A 26,944-nucleotide genomic window follows, 5' to 3' on the forward strand; every position below is an offset into this window, starting at 1 on the left:
CTAGAGCCGCATTAAGGGTGGGAGGCAACTGAGTCCCTTTCCGTGGTGCTCATCTCTGAGAAGTGCTAGGACACGACTGGAATGACTTAGAAGCATGGTGCGGAGGGGCCGGTTTCCCCCCACACACACCTCCTTCTGTCAGGAACTACCGGATTAAGCCGGTCCTACTTCCACTGAAGTCAAACGGGTCCTTACAGTATCTTGTCAGGCTTGGATATTCTCTGCTGAGCCTTCTCTGAGACGACACTGCGAGTCCCCAACCCCCAGCCCCCAACTAAAATTCTGAAACCTGCAAGGGTTTACTTAATCATCTCGACTACATCTAAACCCTTTAATGTAGCATCCAGTGAGTTGTCCAGTTTGGGAAACTTTTTTTAAACTTCTTAACCAACCTAGCCCCGAACAGAGGTACAGGCTGCCCAGCACATCTGTCACCTCCGCCCTGGAGGCTGCGTAAGCCCGCGCTCAGGTTCCGGATTCAGGCTGGAGTTTCGCTACAGTGCGATCAGGGGGAGGTTTGTCTTGTCTGTTTTCTCACCTGTAAAGTGGGGATAAAAACAGGCTCCTCCTTAGGGCTATGGAAATGAAATGACTTGATGTAAATGGTGGGCAGGGTAGACAGGGGCTTGGTGAGGGGCTGTGACCAGCACGGACGGTCACCTTCACTACAGGCGAAGGCGCCCTAAGACGAGGACCCTCATTTTTATAGAAGGCAGCTAAGAAGTCAGCTTCTTACACAGCTGGGATCTTACGGACCCCTCTTCTTCTGCAGGCTACTCCTGCCCCTGGTCCGCACTCTCAACCCAAGGGATCTGGAAACCACTTGGCATCTTCAGCAAAGTCACTCCCCGCATCCAAGGTCGTGGGTACAGACCTCCCCAGGTGAGCGGCTGGAGCCAGAGCACAGGCAGCCAGGCTGGAGCAGTGCCCACCAGGCACCCGTGGCCTGAGGCCGGGTCTCCCCACGTCCGTCGCACGATTCTGCCTCCCGAAGAAGGGCAGCAGGCACCTCTTACCCCACTTTGTTCAGTGAGGCTCCAGTCGGGGAACTGGAATCTCTAATGAGAATTTCGGCAGGGGGCATCTTTATTTGTGGTCATAAAACAGGGCCAGAGCAGCGCCTCCCAAGCCCATCCACCCTACCTCTGCTGCTCGGACAGCAGCCGGAATCCTGACGGCGACCCAATCACAGCCGGCACGAATGACAAAAGGTACGTTTAATTTACAATGTAATAAAGGTTACAGGTAAAAAGCTACACATAAAGCGTGAAAAGGCCTATTACACAAATGTACAAATCTCTGTACAAAGCTCGTATCACTGTTTGCTACCTTCGTCTCCTAGGTTTGTTAGCTGGGCCCAGTCCTGGAGCTCTGGGTTATGAGAGCTCTCAGTGAAGGAGGGGAGAGCCGCTGAACCAACATTTAAAAATGTCCTCTTAAAGACATCAGATATTTGCAAAGTAATCTTTTCCTTTTTAATGGAATTGCTGCTCTGACTGGTCATATCCTTAAAAAATTACCTTCACAACACACTTGAAAAGGAAAGCAAGGCTTTAGCAAGTGGAGGACAGTACTCTGGAATCAAACGAGAAACTTCGGGAAGTAGAGTACTCAGGTGTGACGAGAGAAACAGGTAAAGTTCCAACAATACTGTAAGTTTAGCTAACCTATCCGTGTCTATGGCACTGGTCACAGATGAAGGAAAATCAAAATGTTCTCATTCCAACAGAAAGGACAAAAGAGGAAAAAAGCCTAACTATTGGACCTCAAAACCAGTGACCTAGGCAAACATTTCTGAGTTGAAACCTTAGCTTAACTGAAGAATTCTAAACCCCCTTCTGATCGACCTGGGATCCATGGCAACCCCTTTGCTATCTGGGACTTGCAAGGAAAGTCAACAGAAATCAGGCTGCTGGACCCACAGGCTCCTGATGCCGCTGCCAGCGCCATGGCTCGAGATCCCACCTGAGGGCCTGGAATCTCCCTCAGAGTACATGACTTTAAATCAAAATGACCCTAAAATGAGGGAGAACAGAAAAAGGAGGTCATGGAAGGCCTGGGAAAGAGCCAGGGCAGCCTACTTGGCAGGAAATATGAAACACTGCTCTACACTCGAAGTGTTCTGAAGACAGGTCTTTATGGGCTACTCCCCAGCTTTAATAGTACATGGTTAGGGCCCCAGGAGACATTCTGAAAGACGAGACCGCACACATGGAAAGTTTTCTCCCTAGTTCATTAGCTCCCCCCTCACCCTTCCACCCAATTCCCACCCAATCCCACCCTTCTCCATGACCAAAAATATCAAATCAGTAAGGAAGGTGTGGGCTTCTTGCCCGGCCAAGCCTCTTTTGCATATTTCTTCTTCTTGGGTTCGTTGACGGCTTCGGGGTTATAGACCGCAGGGTTGGGTGCAGGGTTCATGTTCACTGCTGACGGCACGACGGGAGTCAAGTCCACGTCAGGGGCGAGGTTCGGGTATGGCATGGGCAAGCCCCCGATGAGTGCTGTCCCGTGGATGCCATGTGGCTGGGAGCCGGCTTCACTGTGCGTGGGGGGCAGGCCCCCGTAGAGTCCTCCACTGAAGGCAAAGTTCTGCATGCGCCTGCTCCCCGACTCCTCCAGGCCTAGGGAGCCAGGGCCTTCCACCCGCTTCTTCTGTAGTTCATAAGGAACAGAGGAAGCAAGAGGTGAGGCACAAGAAGGTGTTAGTTAGCCTTTTCTATTCCAGCCCTAGAAAACTGGGAGAAGGCCCCCAACCCTCTAGCTTGTTTTGTTTCCCAAACAACCTATTTCACTGTCCTAAAGTCTCAGGATTTGAAGAGACCAGACGGTCATTGTCTAACACGATGGCTCCCGAACACCACTGCCCAAAAAGGGTTCACCATCCTATGTCACGCTAAGAAAAATGAGGACAATGCATGAGCTTTTCATAAAGCAAACCTATCCAGTTTAAGTGACTACTCTTTTTCCTATAGTCATAGCCTTCCTCTCTTCTGTTGTTAAAATACCCTTTTAGGAAGCAGAGGTGTTATTAGGTGGTAATAAGAATTTAAGTAAAAAGCTAGTATCTTCATACTGACAGCTCGATTTTTGAACATTACTCTGAGAGCAAAACAAATCTGTAGTGATGCAAAGTAGTCTACTGCGTGCCTGGGGCTGAGAGTGGGGGGAACTGACAGCAAGGGGGACATAAGGGAACTTTCTGAGGTTTCTAATCTATATAATTAGAATAATGGTGGCTACCCATGCGCATACATTTGTCAAAACTCAAACTATACACTTAAAATATGCGCAATTTATTGTATGTAATTTATAATAAAACTGACAAAGAAGTAAAAATATCTGCTGGTTTTACGCCTTTTTTTTTTTTTAAGTAATCTCTACACCCAAAGTGGGGCTCAAAACTCACAACCCCAAGATCGAGTCACATGCTCTACTGACTGAGTCAGCCAGGTGCCCCTTGCTGGTTTTGTATTTTTTTCTTAGCGGGGGAGGGGTACAGAGAGAGAGGGAATCTTAAGCAGGCTCCATGCCTGCACGGAGCCAGAAGCAGGGCTCAATTCCACAGCCCTAAGATCATGACCTGAGCCACAATCAAAAGTACTCTTAACCAAATGAGCCACCCAGGAGCCCCTGGTTTTATACTGGAATGATAAGAGAACATTCCAAAGGAAGAAGCAAAAAGAGAGAAAAGAACTCTAGGAGAAATGTGACATAAATGCTACGGAGATGCAGAGAAACATTCCCTCTAGTACTTTTTCACATTTATGAACATTCACGAAAGATCCCCCTCAACCCTCTACCCCTTTTGGATTAAAAAAGACTAACCAAAAACTTGACATAGATAATCAGTGTAGTCTATTGCAGTCTGAAGATTTTTTTATTTTTTTATTTTTCAAAGAGTTTATTTATTTGACACCGAGAGAGAGACAGAGAGAGTGCATGTGCACAAGGACGGGGAGCAGCAGAGGGATAGGGAGATGCAGATTCCCCACTCAGCCAGGACCCTGGGATCATGACCTGAGCCAAAGGCAGACACCCAACCAACTAAGCCACCTAGGTGCCCCAAGATTTTTTTTTTTTAAGCGGGCTCCACACCCAACATGGAACCCAACTCAGGGCTTGAACTCACAATGAATCGTGAGATCAAGACCTGAGCTGAGATCAAGAGCTGGACACTTAGAACTGACTGAGCCACCCAGGCACTCCTAAAGATCTTTTTTTTTTTTTTTTTTTTAAAGATTTTATTTATTTATTTGACAGAGAGAGATCACAGTAGACAGAGAGGCAGGCAGAGAGAGAGGGAGAGAGGGAAGCAGGCTCCCCGCTGAGCAGAGAGCCCGATGCGGGACTCGATCCCAGGACCCTGAGAGCATGACCTGAGCCGAAGGCAGCGGCTTAACCCACTGAGCCACCCAGGTTCCCCTAAAGATCTTTTTTTTAAAAAAAGATTTTATTTGAGAGAGAGCAAGAGAAAGTGCAAGCATAAGCAGAGGGAGTGGGAGAAGGAGAAGCAGACTCTCCGATGAGGCAGAGAGGCCAATGTGGGTCTCAATCCCTGGACCCTGGGATCATGACCTGAGCCGAAGGCAGACGGTTAACCAACTGGGCCATCCAGTCACCCCTAAAGACTTTTTTTAAAATAAAACTTTCTATCATACCTCTGACCATCTTCCAATCACTTCTTGAACATCTCTAATTCACAGGGATCTCACTGCTTCAAGGGGCCATCTGCTCCCTTTGGACAGTCCGAGCGGTCATAGTTTCTCCACGTGTTGAGCAATGAGACCATCTCTGTAACTTCTATCTCCCGGCTCTTCAACACATCTGACCTTTCAGCCTAATCCACATCTGGGCTGTCTTTCCTATCCATGCCATTCCCAATCACAAAACAAAGGCACGGCCAAAGCTGGAGAGGCCATGCAGAAATGCAACAATGCCTCTTCCTCCCCGATTAGCTTACTTGGAGTCAGAAGGGCAAGGCTAAAGAAAAGCGGGTCTCTCTGCACCCTGCTGGGAGGTAAACTTACAGACTCCCAGTGTACCACAATTTACACACAGCATCAAGCTGGCCAGTCACCTGCGGTCTTTCTATGGCACTCCAGGATCCCCTAGATTCAGGTGGAATGAAAGTATTTCCACATGATGAAAAGCAAAGAATGTGTTTTAAAATTAAGCACACAATGAACACTTACCTACACATAAAAGAGTGGGGTTTTTAAACCAGACTGTATGGCATTTAAATACTGTTACAACATGCTTCCTACCTTGACTGGGACCACTGCAGTCTGCACCATGTTCCGGAAGCGACCGACTGAGGGATCCACATCCTCTGCAGAAGACACAAGATTGGGTTAGTGTGATGCTCTGCTGGAAAGATTAAGGGAAGAGGACCAATGCAAACGAAGTAATTGCAACTTGTATCGAAACAGTAAAATGCAGTGAACGCTTCAAGTGCTTACTCAGTTCTGGCACTGTGTTAAACCCTCACAACCCCACAAGGCACGCACTACCAGTTAGCACCTAACAGACATGCTTGGGCCTGCAGGGGTGAAGTGCCTGGTCCAGTCACCCTGCTGGGGAGTGGAGGGACCAGGGTTCGCGTCCAAGCGGCCAGAAACAGGCCTGGGCTTTGGACCACTGTGCTGTACTGCCTTTCCCAAGTTCTTTTCCATTCCATATACGTCTCTCTTTGAAGGGAGAAACCGAAGAGCAGATTTCGTCAACCCCACGCTAGTGATAACACAATGACATATGGGAAGGGATCACACACCACGTACCTTGCCAGTGCACGCTCTTAGCAAACACCAGAAATAGGATTCAGGCTCAGGGCTTCCTAGTTAACCCGGCCTTGTGACCTGAACAACTGTATACAATCAAGACTTACTAAAGGAGCTGAGGCCCAGTATTCAGGCAGGGTGGAGAGCAGCCCCCTTTTCACAGGGTACACACACACTATTGGCTCTAGCCTCATTCACTGCAGGAAGAAAGTGCTAAGACCAAGGAAGGGACATGCCTGCAGTAACTCTCTCATGCCTCATTTACTGGACATCAAGCATGGAAATAAAGAGCAAGATACTGTCCCGCCTTTAAGAAGTTCACAGCTGAAAAACATAGGCTACAACATAATGGAGGGGTGTAAGATAGTGTTCCTGGAGCACACAGGGGACGACTGGCCTGGATCACCTTGGATTAACAGGACCTTTCTCGCTAAAGGCTGAGGGTGTGGAAAAAGGCGGGCAGACTTACTATCGTTACTGAAAAAATGACTCCATGCGCCCTTTGTCTTAATATATGGGTGGGAAAGGAACTGTTTCCCTAATAGGGGCTGTACAGCTTATTTTAAATGCAAAGAGGGTGTCTGCTATTCAAAGAAACACTCCTATGAATCCCTTTGAACAAAGATTCAGTATTTGAGTAATTAATCCCTGGTTTATTTAATAAGTCTGGTTTATCACATATTACGATGCCTCCAAACAAGAGACCCTGAAATTGCATTCACAACCAGTCTTTGCTCAGTGAACGAACAAATGAATGACTTTTATATAGAGGAAAGAAGGAAAGATATCCAGGCTCATTAGGAAAGAGACAAGGTCTCTAAGAAAAGCTTTCTTCCTTACCTTTTTCCTCATCCCCATGGGAGCCCTGTTCCAACCATCCCTTCAGCAAGGCAAGCGACATGAAGCAGAAGAGCAGCTTGGGCTGGCTCATGGGGTATGCACCCAACGTGTGCAACAGGCCTGCAGAGGGGCAGGCTCACTCTCTGGGGGACCCCGTCCTGTGCTGCGCTGGCTGAACAGTGCTAGGGCCTCTCACCCTCTCCCCATCTCTAGCCACTCCACTCCAAGAAAGAGGATACACCCATTCCATGAGATCTCTGCTCCTCGAAGCTCTCTGCTACTACGTCTACTTCTGGTACAGGAACGGTGGCATGGATAAAATGCAAAAGCCGGGCTTGATGACAGCGGGGATCATGACTAACATTTGTCAGTGGCTTACTGAGTGCTGAGCGCTGATCTAAAGTATTTATACATGGATTAATCATTCAGCCTCCGCACCAATCCTGTGAGGCTGATATCTGTTAAGTCACTTGGTCAAGGTCACAGAGCTTATACTAAGTGAAGAGGTCCATTTCAAACCCAGGTCCTCTTAACCGTTATGCTGGGCTCTGTCTGAATATACATTTCACTCCACAGAAATGATTTCTTCTTTTTAAAAAAATTTTAAAAAACTATTTATTTATTTGAGAGGAAGAGGGAGCGACCGCATAAGCATACAAGGGGAAGGGCAGACAGAGACAGAGAGAGAAACTCCAGCAGACTCCACGCTCAGCACAGAGCCCAAGAAGGGGCTTGATCCCACAATCCTGAGAACACAACCTGAGCCACATCCAAGAATGGGATGCTTAACTGAGTCACTCAGTTGCCCCCCAGGGCAATAATTTTCAAGGAGAAAAACAGAGCAGACCAGACCCTGAGTTCTAAAGGGGATTTAAAAGACTGACTAGTCCAGGGGTGCCTGGGTGGCTCAGTGGGTTAAGCCTCTGCCTTCGGCTCGGGTCGTGGTCTCAGGGTCCTGGGATCGAGCCCCACATCGGGCTCTCTGCTCAGCGGAGAGCCTGCTTCCCCCTCTCTCTCTACCTGCCTCTCTGCCTGCTTGTGATATCTCTCTCTCTGTCAAATAAATAAAATCTTAAAAAAAAAAGACCGACTAGTCCAGTGATTCCCAAATTGCTGGATTTGGCTGTTCATCAGTACGAAAAAAGAGCTTGTTTAAAACTATAAAATTTCTAGGTCCAACCCCTAGGAATTCTTATTCAATAGGTTCTGGGGCCCAGAATTAAGTTTTCCCAACTGGTCACCCAGCCCCTGCCTGAACACTTCCACTGGGCACTCACTGCTTGGATAGTAACCCTCTACTTCACACACCAAACGAATGTCTGGATCTTTCATACAGCTCTTTTTTATTCTTCTTCTAAATATAAGAAGGATTTGTTGTTTGTTTATGCTGAGCCAAATACTTGCTATTCACTGGCTCTAGGTTTGCCTACTCCTTCCTTCCTAACGTCAGCCCCACAAATATCCAACTACAGCAGCCGTGCCTCCTCAAGCATGGACCCCCCCCCCATTCTCAGCATTTGGGGGACAGTCTTTCATAGCTCTGCGTCTCCTCCTCCCTCAGGAACTACACAACACATTCGAGGGTTGAGGCTGTGCTTGCATTTGGTAACCTGTCCGGGTGAGTTCTGCTCAGAACGCAGATGAGTGGGGTTACTGTCCCCTACTCTTCTATGAACTAAGCACCTGCTTAGTTTCCAGATGCCCGTGATGACTCATTCAATCAACTGAACTCCCTAGATCTTTTTCATGAGCTGTCACTGGGACGGATCCTCTCCATTGAAATAACTGGTATTTTTTAACCTAAATGCAGGACCTGAAAGTTATTCTCACTGTATTTCCTTTGGGAAGTAAAAGCAACTTATTAGTTTGGGATCCTTGTTTCTATCCATTGAGAATGATTTCTTTTCTTTTCTTTTCTTTTTTTGAGACTGATTTCTAACAAGGTTTTCAGAATCTCAAATTCATCCTCATCATACAAATGATGCCTCCTGGCTCAATGTCATCTACCTACCAGGTACTTGACGTACAATGTGAGCCCAAGAAATGGATGTTGAATGATGGAACAAACTGGTGGAAGTGGTGGCCTTCCCATAAACAAGATACTCTCATCTTGCTGACACTGCCATACAAACTCTCTACACATTACTTCCTTACAGAGAAGCAAGTCTTTAGTGCACCTAATGGTGGCAGCAGAAGGCTCTCCAATCTTAGAGTTACCACTCACACTCAGAATTCCACAAAGAAAGTAATGGTCTACTCTGAGGTAAAACACAACAAACAACTCTTCTTCAGCCTCCACTGTGACACCGACCTACTGGATCAGCAGGTGGGAATTAGAGCCTGGCTCTGTTTACTGAATTACATAGGCCCCTCCGCTATTTCTCTCACACTGCAACTGCATGATGCTTGAGGGCTAGAGGGCACACCATCAGTGACCTGTAAGAATTCTCATTCCTTAATATAGCACGGGTTATCCTACACCTTGTTGAGAAACATTACAACCAGCCTACACATTGTGCACACTATTCTCTGAAGTCACAGCTTTGTCATCGGAAGAAGCTAGAAAGACACCTCACCTGGGTTGATGATCTCATCATCCTCACTGAAAGTCACCCTCGAGTTCTTCCTCTTCCTCTTTGGTCTCTGAATGTCAAGATTCCCCTCCTCAATGGTCAGGGTGGAAATCCGCTTGTTGTGGGCAGTGTTGAACTCTGTCAGGTTCTAGGCCAGGGTTCACACAAGACAGACAGGAGTCAGTACACAGGGAATCTGAAGAATATAGAGCTAAATAAAGGGCAAGAAGGCTTTAGGAGCGAACATTAACTTCTCCAGGCAAACAAGTTTCTCTTTTGTATTCAGAAAAAACTCATTACTGGCCTTAGACTGCTTCTATTAAAAAGCCTCTTTCGACAAAATATGGAACATCCTGACTAGTGGGGCAGTGATGGTCAAAAGGAGGTGAAGAACCTTGAGTTGAGAACAGGTCATCTGTGCAAATATCCCTGAGATGAGGTTCTGTTTTGGGGGGAAAAGACTATCATGTCTTCATGCTGAGAATTAAAGAATGTGACTGGGAGGAACTCTACGAACTGCCTTAAAGTAATGAAACAGAGATGAGAGAGGGCAACTGACAGCATCTTTCCGAGCAGCTCTCCCCACTGAAGCTCAGAAGGACAGGGCCAGAGCACTTAATATTTGGCAGTAATACTTTGTCGCAACCCGGCCCTGTGTATGGCCCCATTTCTATTCATAACCACCCATCTATTTCAATGATTAACTTGGCCTCAGCACTGCTGCTTGCCTCTTCCCAATTCCCTGGACTTATTCCAATCTGCACTGCAGTCTGAGAAGCTCCAAAAGTCTTGAGAAGGAACACCCAGGGCAGACCTAACAAACTAAACTTAAAAGAGGAAGCAGGGAAGCAATGTGGAGGAGAGATGGGCAAGAGTGGCTCTCAGCAAGGTGCCTGGCTACGAGGCCACTTTTTTAGAACAATTAACTTCTAAATGATAAGATTTTTGTTGTGCTTTTTTCCCTAAGGGCCGGGAAACTGCCCTGATGAACAAGAGGTAAATGCATGAGGATGGCTGAGGACATGCTGGCATTTGGTCTACGTGAATAGACTGGTCACACCAGTGCAGTGACGGACATGTTAAGGACAGCAGCCAATTCATAAACCACTGTGGCTAGCCTCTAGAAAAGGACAATTTTAGCACTTTAAAATCACATCCTGTAAATTCACGGCCTTTGGGGCAGCTAGGTCCATAAGACCAAAAGCAATCTAGTTCTACTCAGAGATTCTTAGGCCTTTTGAACCATATCCAAAAAAGTAATGTAAATGAACAAAAGCTTCAGTCTCTCTAAGCCTGTGCTGACTAACAGAACTTTCTGGGTGACAGAAATGTTCTATATCCTTGTCATTCAATATGGTAGTCACTAGCCACATGTTGACTACTGAGGACCAGAAATGTGGTTAGTAGCTACCACACTGGACAGGGCAGCTCTAGAAAAGTCCAACTCCCAGCCTTGGCTTCTAACATGCAGTAATGGGGCACAGACTACCATGAAGGTCTGACAGGAACTCCTCTCAAAGCCCAGCTGGACATAACCAAGCCCACACGGCACAGCTGTCCCAGGTGCATCATATCTAGCCACTCTGTATGGCAAAATGGCAGAGGCCCCTACTGCGCTCAAGAAAACTTCCCGATGCTAAGTCACTGGCATTTCAAGCTACACAGAACAGCTACATACTGCAAAAACCAGAGTCCCCAAAGACAAAACAACACCGTAGATGGACGTAGAATTACATCAAGCTCAGTCTCCTCCTCTGGAAGCCCCAGTAAGCCCTTGAGCTCATCGTCCTCTCCACCCATCTTCTCATCTCCCTTCACAGCTGATGGCAGTGTCTGAGGCTTCTCACGTAGAGTGTAGGCCCTTGTGGATGCGCCAAACGAGACTGTGGAATCGATGGGAATCTGCTGAGGCTTGTGAGGTTCCAACCGAATGTGACCCAAGAAAGTGCCGTGTGCTGGGAATAACCAAATCAGAAATATAAGAGAGAAAAACAGAAACAAAAACCAATCTGAGTTGTAGAAGGGCAAGTAGCTCCTCCCAGCACATCATTTTTGCTTTTTAAAATGAAAGTAGCACTGGGTCCACTTTGCATCCCTTGTCATGGGTCACAATGAAAAGGACACTCTTCACTGAGTCTTGAATCTCTTCAGTGGATTTCTTACACATCTCCAGACCTGTCGTTACCCCACAGAACAAAGACCACGGCTCGCTCTCTGCTGCCAGATAGGTTTGGCTTCATTCTGGGTCCAGCAGGCATGGAACTAACCCAGGAACAGCCATGCCCCACAAGGCAGAAGACAGGCACTGCTGTGGTCTGACCTCTCCAGCCCCAAGTGTAAGGAAAATAAGAACTTCCGGCCTGGTAGCAGTTATATTTGGGTTTTCCCAGGGCAACAAAGGACATTGGCTGAAACAGGTGCAATATGTATGCCAAGATAAGCCAAAATTCTACTGGGGAGACTCAGTGTTTTCTCATGTCAGCATTCTGCATGTTACAAAATGGAGAGAAAAGATGTGATAAATTTGCAAGTAAGTACTTACAAGACAAGGCTCTCCAAGGCCATTATATAAGCACACTAGGTGTGTGTGTGTGTGTGTGTGTGTGTGTGTGTGTGTTAGGGGAGGGAAGAAAGAGTAGCACATGATCAGCCCAGGAGCAGGCTTTACATTTTACACTATATTGATATGTGGGCAAACTGAAAAAACTTCAGAGCCCCACGCAGTTAAGTCTCAAGTGCATTTCTGGGATTATCTTTGGCAAAGATGAAAATCTTACTCGGAGTGTGCTCATGGAATTAAAATTGGTATTATTAGTAATCAGAGCAAAATGCAGCTGGAATAAAGAACCCACTATAAAAAATTAAATTTTGCTCAAAGTATTTTTTAACGTCCTGCAATACTACTCTAATAAATTAACGTAACTTTCCATGGCTTCTGCTTAAACCAGACCACAATTTTATCACAGTCCTATGAACACCTGAATACCCAGAGCCCCTGGTTCCTGGGTACGTTTTTTTGTTCTCTGTATATACCTACTGCCATTCCAGGAAATGACTCCCCAAAACCCTCTTCTCTCTCTAGCCATCAATTATTTCAGGAAAATGAGAGCTATCACAGAAAGAAAGAGCTGATTTAAAAACCAAACAAGCTTCTTCCTTGATGAGCAATAAAACATGATTTCAAAACTGAAGAACCCAAAAAGCATTTGCACATGCCCCAAAGGGAATGTGTGAAACAGGATGAGATGTGAGTTACTTACTACTGTTGAGATCTATTAGGAAAACTCTCTTCAGATGCTTGTGGTAGACCAAGGCAGCGTGGACCCGAGAGCAAGACTGGTGGTCAATGGTAAAGTCACACAAATCAGGGTTTCTCCCAAATAAGTAATACTTCTTCTCATCAATAATCAGTTTCTAAATAAATATTAAATTAAATATTACTTAAATCTTGTTTCAACAGGGTTCAGCAAAAATTCTTCCAATCTAGTAAACAGAAAATCTTGAGTAGATAAAATTCCTTGCCACGGTGAAAACAAAATTATTTCCCACTATTCTTCAAGATAAAAAGCTCAGAATAATAAACTAGCATTTTTGGGGGGTGGATTGTAATTAATCTCCCCAAATGCAGTGGTTAAATATCTTGTGTTGGTACAAAAAGAACTTTTCTTAATTCTATTAGGTGAATGTAGCCCGTGGGAGTGGCTGTCTTCCACCCATTGGAAATTTAAGATTTTACTAGATCTTAGTTTTAGGTCAACCAGGAAACAAGAAGTACAAAGCATGACTACAAAGTAATGAGAATGCTATTCAGAAAAGCTACATTCAGATGAATATTAACAACTGGTGAGGAAAGGAAAGGGGTGTAAACACCTATGGGTATTTTAAACATGCTGCCATAGCCCCAGAGTATTTTTGGAACCCTCTTTAGGAAGTACAATTACATTACATACCATGGTATGGGTACCTAAATCCAACTTCATTGGCCACAAAAAAGTATTACTCTAAGTTAACTCTAAATAAGTATTTGCTATGTCCAAACACAGAACTACTTCATGGGGCAAAGATTTTCTAGGTCTGGGTTAGAAGGGTATGGGGATTAACAATGACTGACAGACCATTTACTGCTAGGCATTTTAAGCATGATCTCATCTAATTCTCAAAACAACTCTGTGAAACAAGTATCACCTCTATTGTTAAAGACAAGAACACAGATGGAAAGAGATGAAGTCACTCATCCAAGGTGGTCCAGCTGGTTAAGTAGCAGAGCTGGGATTTGAATTCAGGTGAGAATGACCTGCAATGCCAATATTGTAAACAATGTGCCACTGTCTGAAACAATTCTAAGAGACGAGCTCTAGAACGTTTCTAGACACTGCTATGGCACGAAAAAGAACCCAAAACTAGAGAATGACCCAATATAATACCATAAAAGGAGATTTCACAGACCAGCAAACTATTACTTAAAAAAAAGCTATGAGGAGAGTAGGAGCTGATGTAGCACTGTTAACTTTTGACTTTGCCAAATAAGGACATTAAAAAAAAAAACTGTCACCAATTAGTATCATCGTAATCATTTTATAAAAGAAGGTCATTTCAACATCAAATAAGTAGGAAGGATAAGGATAAAGGACATTGTTTGAGCTCATTTTAGCTTTATGGTACACTCACATTATCCTTACTTTTATTTATTTATTTTTTAATCTTTATTTAAGTAATCCCTACACCCAATGTAGGGCTTGAACTCACGACCCCGAGATCAAGAGTGGCACGCTCCACCAACGGGGCCAGCTAGGCTCCCAATCCTTATCTTTCTTTTAACCCTGAATCAGTAAAGCCTTTGCTTGTTGGCTGTAGAGTGGGTTGTTACAGATGAAGAACTCTAGATGAATTACACTTCTCCCAGTTCCAGAAGTCTGTAACTTGACCTCTCAAGAAAATGTTTGTGTTTTTCCTTTACACACAAGGTCTCCTTAAGCTCTAGTTCACATTTCACACTACACTCCTCCTAAAATCCCCAAGAGAAGATAGCACGAAGCTGAGTAGAGAAACAGTCAAGTTAGTATGGTACCAGGTAGGACCCAAGAGGCTTAGATTTCATTCCTGGCTGTGTCACTGAACGCACAGTGGGCCACTATTCTCCCCCGTGCTTTAGTGTTCCCCTTGTGAATCCAGAAATATATCCCCCATGGATACTGCAGCAACTGCAGAACACTTCGGTGCCATGCACTGTGCCAGATTTCCTGCTGTGTCCCTTCATCTCCACAACCACTCTGTGCAGGGGGCAGATACTTTTATTCTTATTTCTGTGATGATGAAGTTGAGCCAAAAGAAAGTAATTAACATATTCAAGTTCAGGCAACTAAACGAAGTAGTTGCCCCCTTATCTGCAGGGGATACATGCCAAGACCACCAGCGGATGCCTGAAACCTCCTGTAACACCAAACCTTACATCCTGTGTCTTTTCCTATATATACATACCTGTGCTAAAGTTTAATTTATTAATTAGGCACAGTAAGAGATTAACAACAATAATAAAACAGAACTGTAACAATATACTGCAATAAAAGTGAATGTGAATGTGCCATCTCTCTCAGAATATTTTATTGTACTATACTCACCCTTCTGGTGACGATGTGAGATGATAAAATGCCTATGTGATGAGATGAAGTGAAGTGAATGACAGACACTGTGACACAGCATCAGGCCACTACTGACCTCTGACAACATGTCAGGAGGATCAGCTGTGCCGGTAAATGAAATGGTGGGAAGCAAAACCATGGATAAGGGGGGATACTACTGATTTGTAAGCTGGATTAGAGATTCAGGTCCATCTTACTTCAGAGTCCAAGCTCTTTTAGCCACTACATTATATTTTTCTTCACTCTACCTACATCAAAAAAATGCACCATAAGGCAAGGAACATTTTAAGAAGTGAACAAGTACTATGGGTCGCATTGTTAATTTTTCTTTTAACTATCACTTACCCAGTCTCTTCCAAGCTTAGTCTTAAGGCTCAATTGGTTCAAACTAGTCTAGGTATGTGGGTCACCTCTGGGAAACTCTGTCCAGCAGTGCCCATCTGCTGCTGGCAGAGCCTGTGCAAGGTCCGTACCACTATGGAGCATTGAGACTGAACCACAGCCTGACAGCTCAATCAACCATCCCACGTCACCACCAAGTTTTAAGATTTCGGTTAAAAATAAGACATTAATTTAGAACTGAGAGATCCTTGAAATTTCAACATCTTGTTCTTTCCAGGTACTGTCTATGCAGGCTGAATCTCACAGCATTTTTCATTTATATTTACATGCACATAGATTATGTATGCACAAAACTTCAATTTGCTAACTACAGTGCCCATAGGCTGGTCTCAAGGAAGTAATATGTAAGATCACCCACTCCTGGGTTCTAATATAACACTGACCAGATTTAGGTGTCTGGTCACCTAACCTGGTATCTCCAGGTGGGGAAGGAGATACCAGGTTATCTCCTGGTAACTGGTGGGGCGGGGGTGGGGAAGGAGAAAGGGTCTCCAAATTAAAAAGATATACATTCATTAGTAAAGGTATCTCAAGGGATACCTGGGTGGCTCAGTGGGTTAAGTGTTTGCCTTTGGCTCAGTCATGATTGAGCCCCACATTGGGCTCTCTGTTCAGTGGTGAAGCCTACTTCTCCCTCTCCCTCTGCCTGCTGTTTCCCCTGCTTGTGTTCTCTCCCTCTCTCTCTCTGTCAAATAAATAAATAAAATCTTAAAAAAAATAGGTATCTCAATTACAGGAACGTTCAAATATATGGGGGTAATAGTATGTCTTTGAATCAAGGAAATGTGTTAATTCTTGAACGATACCAAGTGAACAAAATAATACATTGCTCTTTCAATAGTAACACCATAATTTCTTGCCTAGCTTTCGCTAGTAACACTATTCAGTTGTGCCTCTGAGTTATAACTCAGAGTGTGTCTTTACACACTGGGCTTAAAAGACTCATGGCTTTTGTTTTAATATTGCACTTCTTAAACCCAGCTATCACAACACATCACAAGCCTTTGACACAAGGCTAGGATATAGATAGCCCGGTTAGTATCAAGTGCTGCCTAAATCCTTAAAAATAAGCACATCTTAGGTCTATTCCCCTCAGAAACAATATAGTGGCACCTAAGGACTGTAATTTGACAATTGTGTGGCAACTCAGTGTACCTAAGAGCACTGAAAGAAAGAGAACACGATCAGTTAGAAACCAGTAATCAGAGGGATGTTTGACAAATTAGTGCTTTGAAAATATAAATTATTAAAAAAAAATAAAAAATAAAAAAATAAAAAGAAAATATAAATTATTTCACAAAGGAATGTGATATTAGCTTTAAGGCTATGCCTCATTGTTTTCTTTCTACTACAAACTAAAGATTTACTAAATTCTAGTATGAAAATAAATTCCTTTATGTCTTCAAAGCTTCATGCTATTTAGCAACAATATTTTACATCTGTGGAAGTCTGTAGTAAAAAAGACAGACATTTTAGCTAAATTATTTCCTTGAATAATCTAGGTGTTTTGTAACCTCTAAGATAGAAGAACTCAACACAAAAGGCCTCTATCAGTGACTGGCTAAGGGCATGATGAATTAACAGAATTCATCACAACTTTAATACTTAATACTTTGCAAAACACCTGGGTCTCCCCCAGATCTCAGATGCCTTTCAACCACAGAACATCTTGATCTTTACTATACACACCAAAGAAAACCAACTGCATTCAATAATGGGGCCTTGAACCTAAATTCTACCTAAGTAAGCAAACATAAAATTGTCTTAAGACATGGAAACTCACAACTCCATGGTCATAGGGGGCATAATCTCCATTTCTTGGTAAGTAAATGGCACCATAAGGATTAAAAAAACTTACAGAACGTAATAGCTAATCAAAATTCATGTTCTCTTGAAGTTCCATGCGGTGTCCATTCTAAAGACTTGTATAAAAGCTGGAATTCTGCTTAACTTTTCCTGTATAGTACTTATTCCAATTATAGTCATGTAATTTTTGTGATTGTGTTTCCTACCAGAAAATTTGAGGACAGGAACCACGTTTGTTTTGTTCACTGTTGTAGTCCCTCCTCTGCTGAGCACAATGACTGGCGTACAGTAAGCATTCAATAAATGTTTTGAATGAATGAATGAGTTTCATCACCATGCCATTCTCTAAGCAATCGTCTTAGCTTACTGTACTTCTCTGAAGGGCTTGGGTTTGAGTTTTCAGCATAAAAGGAACTTAAAAGTGAAATGCAATCTACACCATTCACTTTCTTCTACAGTTACTGCATATCTTGCAACTTCCACACAACTCCATGTACTCAGAGAGACAGAATTCCCCAAGCCCAGTTTCATAGGGACCCATAAGCTTATGATCAATTAAAATCCTTCATTTGGAAGGTGAGAAAAGTCACAAAAAAATGAGTGTCTGTGGGATATACCAGGTTTGAATGTGTTATATCACCATGAGCTTTTAATAGGAAAAAAAAAAAATCAGGATGAACGAAAGTAGCACTGGTGGAAAACAAAGCACAGGAGAGGGGGTGGAAAAGTGAGTCATTGGCAAAAATGTTTAGTGTGACGAGAAAAAAAGGGAAGACAAGTACTTCCATACCTCAATTAGCTTGTCTCCTTTGACTACATCCAGATGTAAACCAGGTGGGGGTTTACCTGCCCTGAAAAATAAGAGTGAGAACAGCATTTTCAGGATGAGTTTGTAAATGCCATTTACAATCACCGTCCCATTCAACAATGCAGCTCTTCTACCAGCCTATAATTAGTTCATGTTCAAGCAGAAATGTCATCTACTTCACTGGTATTACAGCTCCTTTCTACATTTGACACTTCCCCAGTGATTCAATTGCTCTAAAACAGACTTTACTGGATCTGTATTTAGAGCAGCACCAAAGAAACCTATATTTTAACACTGGATATCAACCTCAGAGAAAAAGCAGCACAGAGAGCCCAAGTACTACAGCTAGGGTAGTTTGGTTACTTGGAGTTTGAATCTAAGATTTACCACTACCACTAATACCCTATAAAGGTAGAATGAATCAGTTGGTGATTGGGTCTGATCAAGATTAGTCTCATCACAGAATAAACAGAGGGTACTGTCCTGAGCTCTTGAGACCAAATCAGAGGTGTATAATTATAGGGAGCTAGCGCAATCCAAAAGCATGCCCATAAAACCAGGTACCAATAAATACAAGAGATGTTTGTCACTTTTGAACAGGACTCCCTACAATGGCATGTTTAAGGAACTGTTCTCTATATTTCTTATAACACCATTCATGGGGGAGACATATAAGTCAAAACACCAAACAGTGCCTGGTACATACCAGACTCTGAGGAAATGGTAGGTGATCTCAATTAGTCTCTTCTAACTCTAAGTTTAAGTCCTGGTCCAACTTCTGAAATCAATGCAGCGAGGGACCAAAATAGGCATACAATTTGTAGACTGAAACAACTAGGTGCTACAAAAATGCAGAGGGACCCAGAAAACGGCCACCCTTTTACTTGCTTCTGGTCTTTGCTCCTTTTAAGTCTGAAGAAAGAACAATCTTGCCAGAGCCCCTACATTTGCACGCGCACACACAATGCATCCTCATCCATCTAACCGAAGATGCAACACAGTCATCTCACAATCCTGCCCCAACTCCTCTACCGTAGTTGAAAGGATAGTGTACTGGACAGAAGCTCATTTTGTACGGAAAACAGGGAAAGGAGTGTTAAATGTTACATCCACAACATCCTTTCTGAACTCCTACTATGTGCCTGGCTTAGGCCTAGGAGCTAGGAACAGGAAGATGAATCAGACAGCCCTTGCCCTTGAGGAGCTCACTATAAAGGGAAAGAGATAGAAATAATGCATAAACTGTGATGAGCTACAGCAGAAACAGCTCTCCCTCGGATGGGTCTCCTTGCAAGGCAATTCATATGTATTCATCTTGTACCCTGCTCAAAGACTAAATTAAATTACTCCATTGTTCCCAAGAGCTTGAGAAGGGTTGAAAGGGGTTCATCCCAACAACTACTGCCTGCCGGCTTCGAGGTGGGTCAGAGCCGTCCCTGCCTTCAGGGCGCTTCCAGTCTGCGGGAGACAGACAAGTACCGCAAGAGAGATGCAGCAACGACAGAGGGATGCGGGGCACTGAGCTTGGGCTGGGGCCGGGAAGCGGGCTCGTGCGCGCTCGGGACAGAGAGCAGGGGGGCAGGTACGGTGCTCCACAAGAGCACCAGGCACTCAGTCAGGAGTTGGGGTAAGTTCGGGGCCAAGGCCCCGAAGCGCCCCGGCAACGGGCTGATCGCCCAAGGGACTGCCTAAGCGAGCACCTCAGAGCCCCCCAAGTCTGGGTTTCCTCAGTTTCTGGGCCCGGGCTCCAGGCTCCCGGTTCCTCCACACGCCGCCCGGCCCGACGGGCAGTTCTCCCTTAATCAGTTCCAGGGTCTCTGAGCCGTTCGGCTTGCTCCGAGAAATGAGCCGCCCTGCCAGGCCGAGCCAAGCCGGGCTGGGCCAGGCCACTCCGACCCTGGCCGCCCCGCCACTCACCAGGTCGGGCAGTCGAACAGCGGGAGGCTGGAGCCGGAGTTCGCGGCTGCCGCCATCTTGCGTCTCCCCCTCCCATTTGGCGGGCCCTAAGCACGCCGGGAAACTGGAAGACCCGAGAGGAGAGGCGGCATCCCAGCAGTCCATGCGTACGCACGCGCGCGGGCGCGCGCACGTACATCTACGCACGCGTAGGACGTGTCTAGCCGCCGTGGAGACTGGGATGTGGTTTTTAAGTTCTTTTTCGGTGTTTTGAGACAGCTGGCCTTCTCTGGAAGAGTCTCGGGAGGGTAGGGCTTTCCTTGGCCGGGGAGTGTCTGAGGAAAGGGGCTTGTAAGGAGGGGTATCGGTCTACCCTGTATTCTCCTCCAGACATGCCGCTGGACTCTATAAAGTCTTGGGACCCTGTCCTTGGGCTGGGCTTGCGCCATCAGCTTTTCCACCCCAATCTGGAGAGAAGCTAGAGAGCAGAATTCAGAGCATGGAGTGCTCAGTTTCTCTTCTCCGCAGAGCTGCACGCATGCTACTACATCCCCTTCCTAATCCAAATCTGGGTCTGAGGATTTCTGTAGATTATCTGGGGGGCTGCTTTAGGGGGTCTCTAGTTTGTTTATGAAAACTGGACAAACTGCAGCAGAGGGCGGATGCAATTTGAAGGCAGGCGTCCAAATCTTAAGTGTGCATGAATGAAATAATCTAGTTGTGGACCCTTTGGATTTTAAAATTTTGGTCATGGTAATAAAACAGTGCGAGGAAGCGTTAGGATTCAGGCCTGCCCTAGGCCTATGGCGGGCTGAAAGAGACCAATAAATAGCAGGGCCTCTGATTGTAATGGCTTTATTGGATGCTTACTTGTCTGTGCAAGTATGTGTTTTATATGGATCATCTCATGTAATCCTCACAACACTGTTGAGATAGGTATAATGATTCCTGAGAGGAGACTCAGATTGTTACCCAGTCTCACCCTAGAACAAGTGGTGAGTGGGATTCGAACGTAAATCTGCCTGATGCCAAAGGCCATGCTCTTAAATCACCACTGTCTCTCATAACTTAGATGTTAGTACAATTACATTTATTATTAGCACACAGTTGATTCCTGACACTTTTTCATTTTTGTAGAAAACAGGAGAGGATTATCTGGCCATTTTTAAAGAAACCAACTGCAAAATTCTTCACCCTAAAACAGGCTCTGCATAGCAAGTTATCTGGGGTTACTTCTTTTCTTCATTCCCTGCTGCTGGTGCTTTAGATTTTTAAATCAGACATCAGCCTGGTGTTTGCCCTTTTGACATTTCCAAGGCATCAAAATTTAACTGCAGCATAATATTAACTTGGATTTTTAAATTACCAACTCTTAGGCAGGCAGGAGAATCACCTTTTCCTCTGGCCCCAAAAGCACAGTAAACTTACCGGCAAGGATGCTAACTGATTGGAACACTTATCAAATGACCTGTTAATATCCTCATTTCCAGACATGGGATTCCAAAGACCAGGCTGATGGGAAAATACAAATTCTGAACTTAGTTTCAAGGAAACAGGCTACGGCTCCTCCTTTGAGCATAAGTACTGATTCCTGAGAAGGAATTATTCTCCAGTGTTTTGAGTGTAACAGAAAAGAACAATGTACTTTTATCTACAGAGATTGTCCAGGCCTTCAAGTGTCCATGCCCTTTTCAGGCATAAGGTGGTGTTGAAACCATTTCTAGCTAACAGTGACCCGATAACAAATGTCAACTTTGCCTTTCAATTTCTCAGCTTCTGTGTGTGGTCCATTATTTGATCCCTTCTAGTGCTGACTACACACCCAAGAAACCTAAAGCCATATTCTTACCCTCATGATACTTTACTCCTTGGCCATGTTTCTTGTTTCCAGCACAGCTGATAGTCATACTGGCTTCTGATGTAATGGCACCTTACATTTACCTAGGCCTTATAAAGCAAAATGCTCTTTGTTTGGGCGCCAATGATGTCAGTATAGATCAGCAAACTGAAAGGCAGCAGTCCCTGAATTGGAAAGACCGATGTGCCAGCTGCCTTGGGATCTGGTGTCTCAACTAAGATTAATTTCTTCAACTTTGAGACCCCCCCCTTAGAATAGACCCTAAAGACATTAGGAGCATATTGATGTCAGAAAACTTTCTTAAAACCTTTCTGATTTATGAGTGAACAAATGGAGACACAAAAAATTTCTTTGTGAATAGATACTACAAAGCAGAGGCTTCATTTAGCAGGGTGGTGAATGAAAAGTTTTTCACAAGGTGCTGACCAGAGAAAAGATGGGCAGAAATTGTCACTACTCCAGATTTTAGAGAGCGCTACATGAAAGAGGAAGTGAGCAAAAGACGGTGTAGAGTGTCTCAAGGTGTGGTTTTATTTATTTTTTTTAAAGATTTTATTTATTTGCCAGAGAGAGAGAGAGGGAGAGAGAGTACACACAAGCAGGCAGAGAGGCAGGCAGAGGCAGCAAGAGAAGCAGGCTCCCTGCCGAGCAAGGAGCCCGATGCGGGACTCCATCCCAGGACCCCGGGATCATGACCCGAGCGGAAGGCAGTGGCTTAACCAACTGAGCCGCCCAGGCGTCCCTCAAGGTGTGGTTTTAAAGTCTGAGTGCTTGAGATCAAATCCTGGCTCCATCATTCCTAAATTGTGTGCCCACGGGCAGACAATGCTTCAGTTTACTATGCTTCCGTTTCCTAATCCATAAAAAGGGGACAAGAAATATACAAAAAAATTTTACATTTAGCATAGTAAGGTAGTGAGGGTTCAAATGTTATCCCACAAATGACCATGCACACGTAGAACACTTCCTGTAGCTTTAAATTCCTGTATTAGGCTACCATTCCCAGCCTCAGCTTCTTCAGTTGTAAAGTGATGGGGCTACTCTAGACGAGTGTCTCGCAGACATTAGAGATGTCGTGGACCAGGGGGAAAAAAGTAATACAGGGATGTCAACTTTTGTCAACTAAGGAGATTTAAAAATGAAGACTTCCAACTGACATCACCCCCTATGTTTATAGTTTTGAAATATCCTTTTTAAAAAGGTGGAAGGTTGGGGTGCCTGGGTGGCTCAGTAGATTAAGCCTCTGCCTCCACCTTGGGTCATGATCTCAGGGTCCTGGGATCGAGCCCTGCACCGGCCTCTCTGCTCAGTGGGGAGCCTGCTTCTCCCTCTCTCTCTGCTTGCCTCTCGGCCTACTTAATGATTTTTCTCTCTGTTGAATAAATGAATAAAATCTTTGGGGAAAAAAAAAAGGTGGAAGGTCATTATCTCACACTCAAAGATGGTACTTTAAAAGCCCACTACTACAGGGGCACCTGGGTGGCTCAGTTGGCTAAGCATTTGCCGTCAGCTCAGGTCATGATCCCCTGGAGCCCTGTGTTGAGCTCCCTACTCAGCAAGCAGCCTGCTTCTCCGTCTCCCTCTGCAGTTACCCCTGCTTGCGCTCTCTGAAATAAAAATTAAAAAGCCCACTACATCATTTTTCTCATTTCTTCATGGACTGGTAAAAACTTGGTCCATAATCAGAGTCCAACATTAAAAATTCTATTATTTCAAGTTTATCCCTTAAAAATCAAGTGCCACATTGTCGATCAAATTTCATTTTGGGGGGCGCCTGGGTGGCTCAGTGGGTTGAGCCTCTGCCTTCAGCTTGGGTCTTGATCTCGGGGTCCTGGGATCGAGCCCCGCATCTGGGCTCTCTGCTCAGTAGGGACCCTGCTTCCCCTCCCGCCCCCCTCTCTGCCTACTTGTGATCTCTCTGTCAAATAAATAAAATCTTTTTTAAAAAATTTCATTTTGGATAAGTATTAAAATGAATTACTCAAACGGCCTGTAAGTACGATCAGGGGTTGAGTATCAAAACCCTTCACACTATATCCTGGTTAAATAGAGTCTAAAATAGTTGTATTTCATAGCACTGAAAAACAGTACTGAAAAATCCTGTGAAATTTAGGGATACACTTAACATGTTTAGAAAAGCAGGGAGAAGCGGGTGATTCCTAGCCCTAGGAAATAGGATAGAATGAAATCTGAGTTGGGTTTTTGTCTGCATTTAGCGATCAAAAGCAAAGGCTTCATTCCTGTGACTAAGGATAACCTCTGAATAGGAAGCGGAAAAAAAAAGAAAAGAAAAGAAAAGAGGGGCACCTGGGTGGCTCAGTGGGTTAAGCCTCTGCCTTCAGCTCAGGTCATGATCTCAGTGTCCTGGGATTAAGCCCCACATCTGGGCTCTCTGCTCAGCGGGGAGCCTGCTTCCCTCTCTCTCTCTGCCTCCCTCTCTGCCTACTTGTGATCTCTCTCTCTCTCTGTCAAATAAATAAATAAAATCTTTTTTAAAAAAAGAAAAAAAGAATGGAGTTGTTTGGATTTTCTAAAAGACTTTATTTTTAAGTAATCTCTACACCCAATATGGGGCTCAAACTCATGAGCCCAAGGTCAAGAGTCACACAGTCCACCAACTAAGCCAGCCAGGCACCCGTAAAAAAGAACGGAGTTTTAAGAACAAAAAGAACAAAGTTGGAAATATCAAACTCCTAGATTCCAAACTATACTACAAAGCTATAGTAAGTGAAACAGTATGTTACTGGCACAAAAACAGACACATGGATCAATGTAACAGAGTAGAGAGCCCAAAGATAAACTAACTCTCATATGGTCAGTTAATCTATGACAAAAGAGGCAAGAATATATAGTAGGGGAAAAGAGTCTCTTCAATAAATGTAGGCAAAACTGGACAGCTACATACAAAACAGTGAAACTGAACCACTCTTCTAAGTTATAGACTGTGGACTCTGAGAAACAAACTGAGGATTTTGGAGGGGAGAGGGGTTGGGTAAGGCTGGTGGTGGGTATTAAGGAGGGCACATATTGCATGGAGCACTGGGTGCGGTGCATAAACAATGAATCTTGGAACACTGAAAAAAATAAAACTACAATATTAAAAAAAAAAGTCCATGTTGCGGGCGAAAAAAAAACACACACACACACTAAGCCAAGGTGGTTAAAGACTTAAATATAAGACCTGAAACCATAAAACTCCTAGAAGAAAACAGGCAGGAAGCTTTTTGACATTGACGTTAGCAACCGTTTTTTTGGATCTGTCTCCTCAGGCAAGGACAACAAAAGCAAAAATAAACAAATGGCACTATATCAAACTAAAAGGCTTTTGTTCAATGAAGGAAACCATCAATAAAACAGAAAGGCAACTTACTGAATGAGAGAAGATATTTGCTAATGATATATCCAATAAGGAGTTAACTTCCAAAATATATAAAGAACTCATGCAACTCAATATAAAAAAAGTTCAATTAAAAAATTGGCAGAGGACCTAAGTAGACATTTTTCCAAGACATCCAGATGGCCAATAGACACATGAAAAGATACTCAATGTCACTCATCATCAGGGAACTACAAAGCAAAACCACAATGAGATAGCACCTCACAGGTGTCAGAATGGCCAGTATCAAAAAGACAAGAAATAACAAGTGTTGGTGAGAATGTGGAGAAAAGGGAACACTTGTGCACTGTTGGTGAAATGTAAATTGGTACAGCCTCTATGGAAAACAGTATGGAGTTTCTTTGAAAAATTGAAAATAGAAAAAAAAAATTGAACTACCACATGATCCAACAATTCCACTTCTGGGTATTTATCTGAAGAAAATGGAAATATTAATTCAAAAAGACATATGTACTCCTATGTTCACTGCATTATTTACGATAGCCAAGGCATGGAAGCAACCCAAGTGTCTACTGATAGATGAACGGATAAAGAAAATGGGATATATATATATATATAATTTCTCAGCCATAAAAAAGAAAGAACTATTGCTATTTGCAACAACATAGACAGACCTAGAGGGTATTATGCTAGATAAAATAGGTCAGAGAAAGACAAATGCCATATGATTTCACTTATATGGAATCTAGAAAACAAAACAAATGAACAAAGAAAATAAAACAGAAACAGACTCATATATACGGGAGATAAACTACTGGTTACCAGAGTGGGGAGGGGTCGGCAGCAGGCAAAATACGTGAAGGGGATTCAGAGGTACAAACTTCCAGTTATAAAATAACTCATGGGGATATTACATAACAGCATAGGTAATATCAATAATGTAAAAACTTTGGTGACAGATGGTAACAGGACTTCTGTGGTGACCATTTCATATTGTATATAGATATCAAATCACTATGTTGTATACCTGAAAACTATGTAATACTGTATGCCATTTATACTTCAATTAAAAAAATGAATGGAGGCAGCTTAGGGTGTTAGGATGCAATGGTAATTCCAATATCCAATTTTATATTGTTGCCCAGTGGTATAAGGCAGGGTGTATCACCACCCCTTAGCAGGTAAGACAAAACCTGCCCTGGGAGCATCAGTCTAGCAACTACAAGTTCTTGTTCTGGAACATTCCCAGAGGAAAGGCCCACAATGACATTTCTACTTTACCCTATATATACTATAGTTTTAATTTACTTGAAAAGAATGGTAGATCTGCTTAGTACTTCCAGAACATTCCATAAAGGAAGGAGAAAGGGGAGGAGAAAAGGAAAGAAATACCAAGGCAAATAGAATCCGTATGCTCAGACCAAACCCCTGTGGATCCTTATAATCAGAAAATGTTACAGAGGAGCGCCTGGGCGGCTCAGTGGGTTAAGTCTCTGCCTCCACCTCAGGTCATGATCTTAGCGTCCTGGGATTGAGCCCCGCATCGGGATTTCTGCTCGGTGGGGAGCCTGCCTCCCCCTCTCTCTCTGCATGCCTCTCAGCCTACTTGTGATCTCTCTGTCAAATAAATAAATAAAATCTTTTAAAAAATGTTATAGCTAGAAGAGAGCTACTGGGAAAACTTGGGGCCTATAGGTTAAATGTCTTCTCCAAATACCTATGGCAAGTTAATGGCAGAGCCAAGATTCTTCAGCCTTCTGTGCTCCGGTCTGGCTTTTGACCTCCAAACTAATGGCTCTCAACCATGGTTATACATGAGAATTATCTAGAGCCTTTCCCAGTCTATACTCCAGACTAACTGAATTAAAATCCTGTGGCGGGGCACCTAGGTATCAGTATTTTTTTAGTTTCTAATGTGAAGCCATGGTTAAAAACCACTGTCCTAGACCATGGTGCCCCCTTCCCCCCCAAGACAAACAAAGCACAGATAAGGAGGATTCTGTGA

The 26,944-nt window shown here is 44.0% G+C and overlaps 1 protein-coding gene across 4 annotated transcripts; it reads right to left on the bottom strand.

The window, feature by feature from the left end:
• Positions 1 to 1,199: 1,199 nt before the first annotated feature.
• Positions 1,200 to 19,898, bottom strand: PPP1R8 (protein phosphatase 1 regulatory subunit 8). Of its 4 annotated transcripts, none has more exons than XM_080802839.1 (7): positions 19,766 to 19,898; positions 17,831 to 17,891; positions 12,454 to 12,607; positions 10,928 to 11,148; positions 9,197 to 9,341; positions 5,268 to 5,332; positions 1,200 to 2,655 (listed from the first exon to the last, which is right to left on the bottom strand). In XM_080802839.1, exons 1-7 carry the CDS (start codon positions 19,819 to 19,821, stop codon positions 2,302 to 2,304), a joined length of 1,056 nt encoding a protein of 351 aa, XP_080658965.1. In that variant the 5' UTR covers positions 19,822 to 19,898; the 3' UTR covers positions 1,200 to 2,301. The 4 variants fall into 4 exon arrangements, with proteins under 4 accessions (XP_080658965.1, XP_080658966.1, XP_080658967.1 ...); XM_080802840.1 differs by having other exon boundaries at positions 12,454 to 12,529; positions 19,766 to 19,873; XM_080802841.1 differs by lacking the exon at positions 12,454 to 12,607 and having other exon boundaries at positions 19,766 to 19,817.
• Positions 19,899 to 26,944: the final 7,046 nt, after the last annotated feature.

This window comes from Martes martes, assembly GCF_963455335.1.
Source record: "Martes martes genome assembly, chromosome: 4".
Taxonomy (NCBI): Eukaryota; Metazoa; Chordata; class Mammalia; order Carnivora; family Mustelidae; genus Martes; species Martes martes.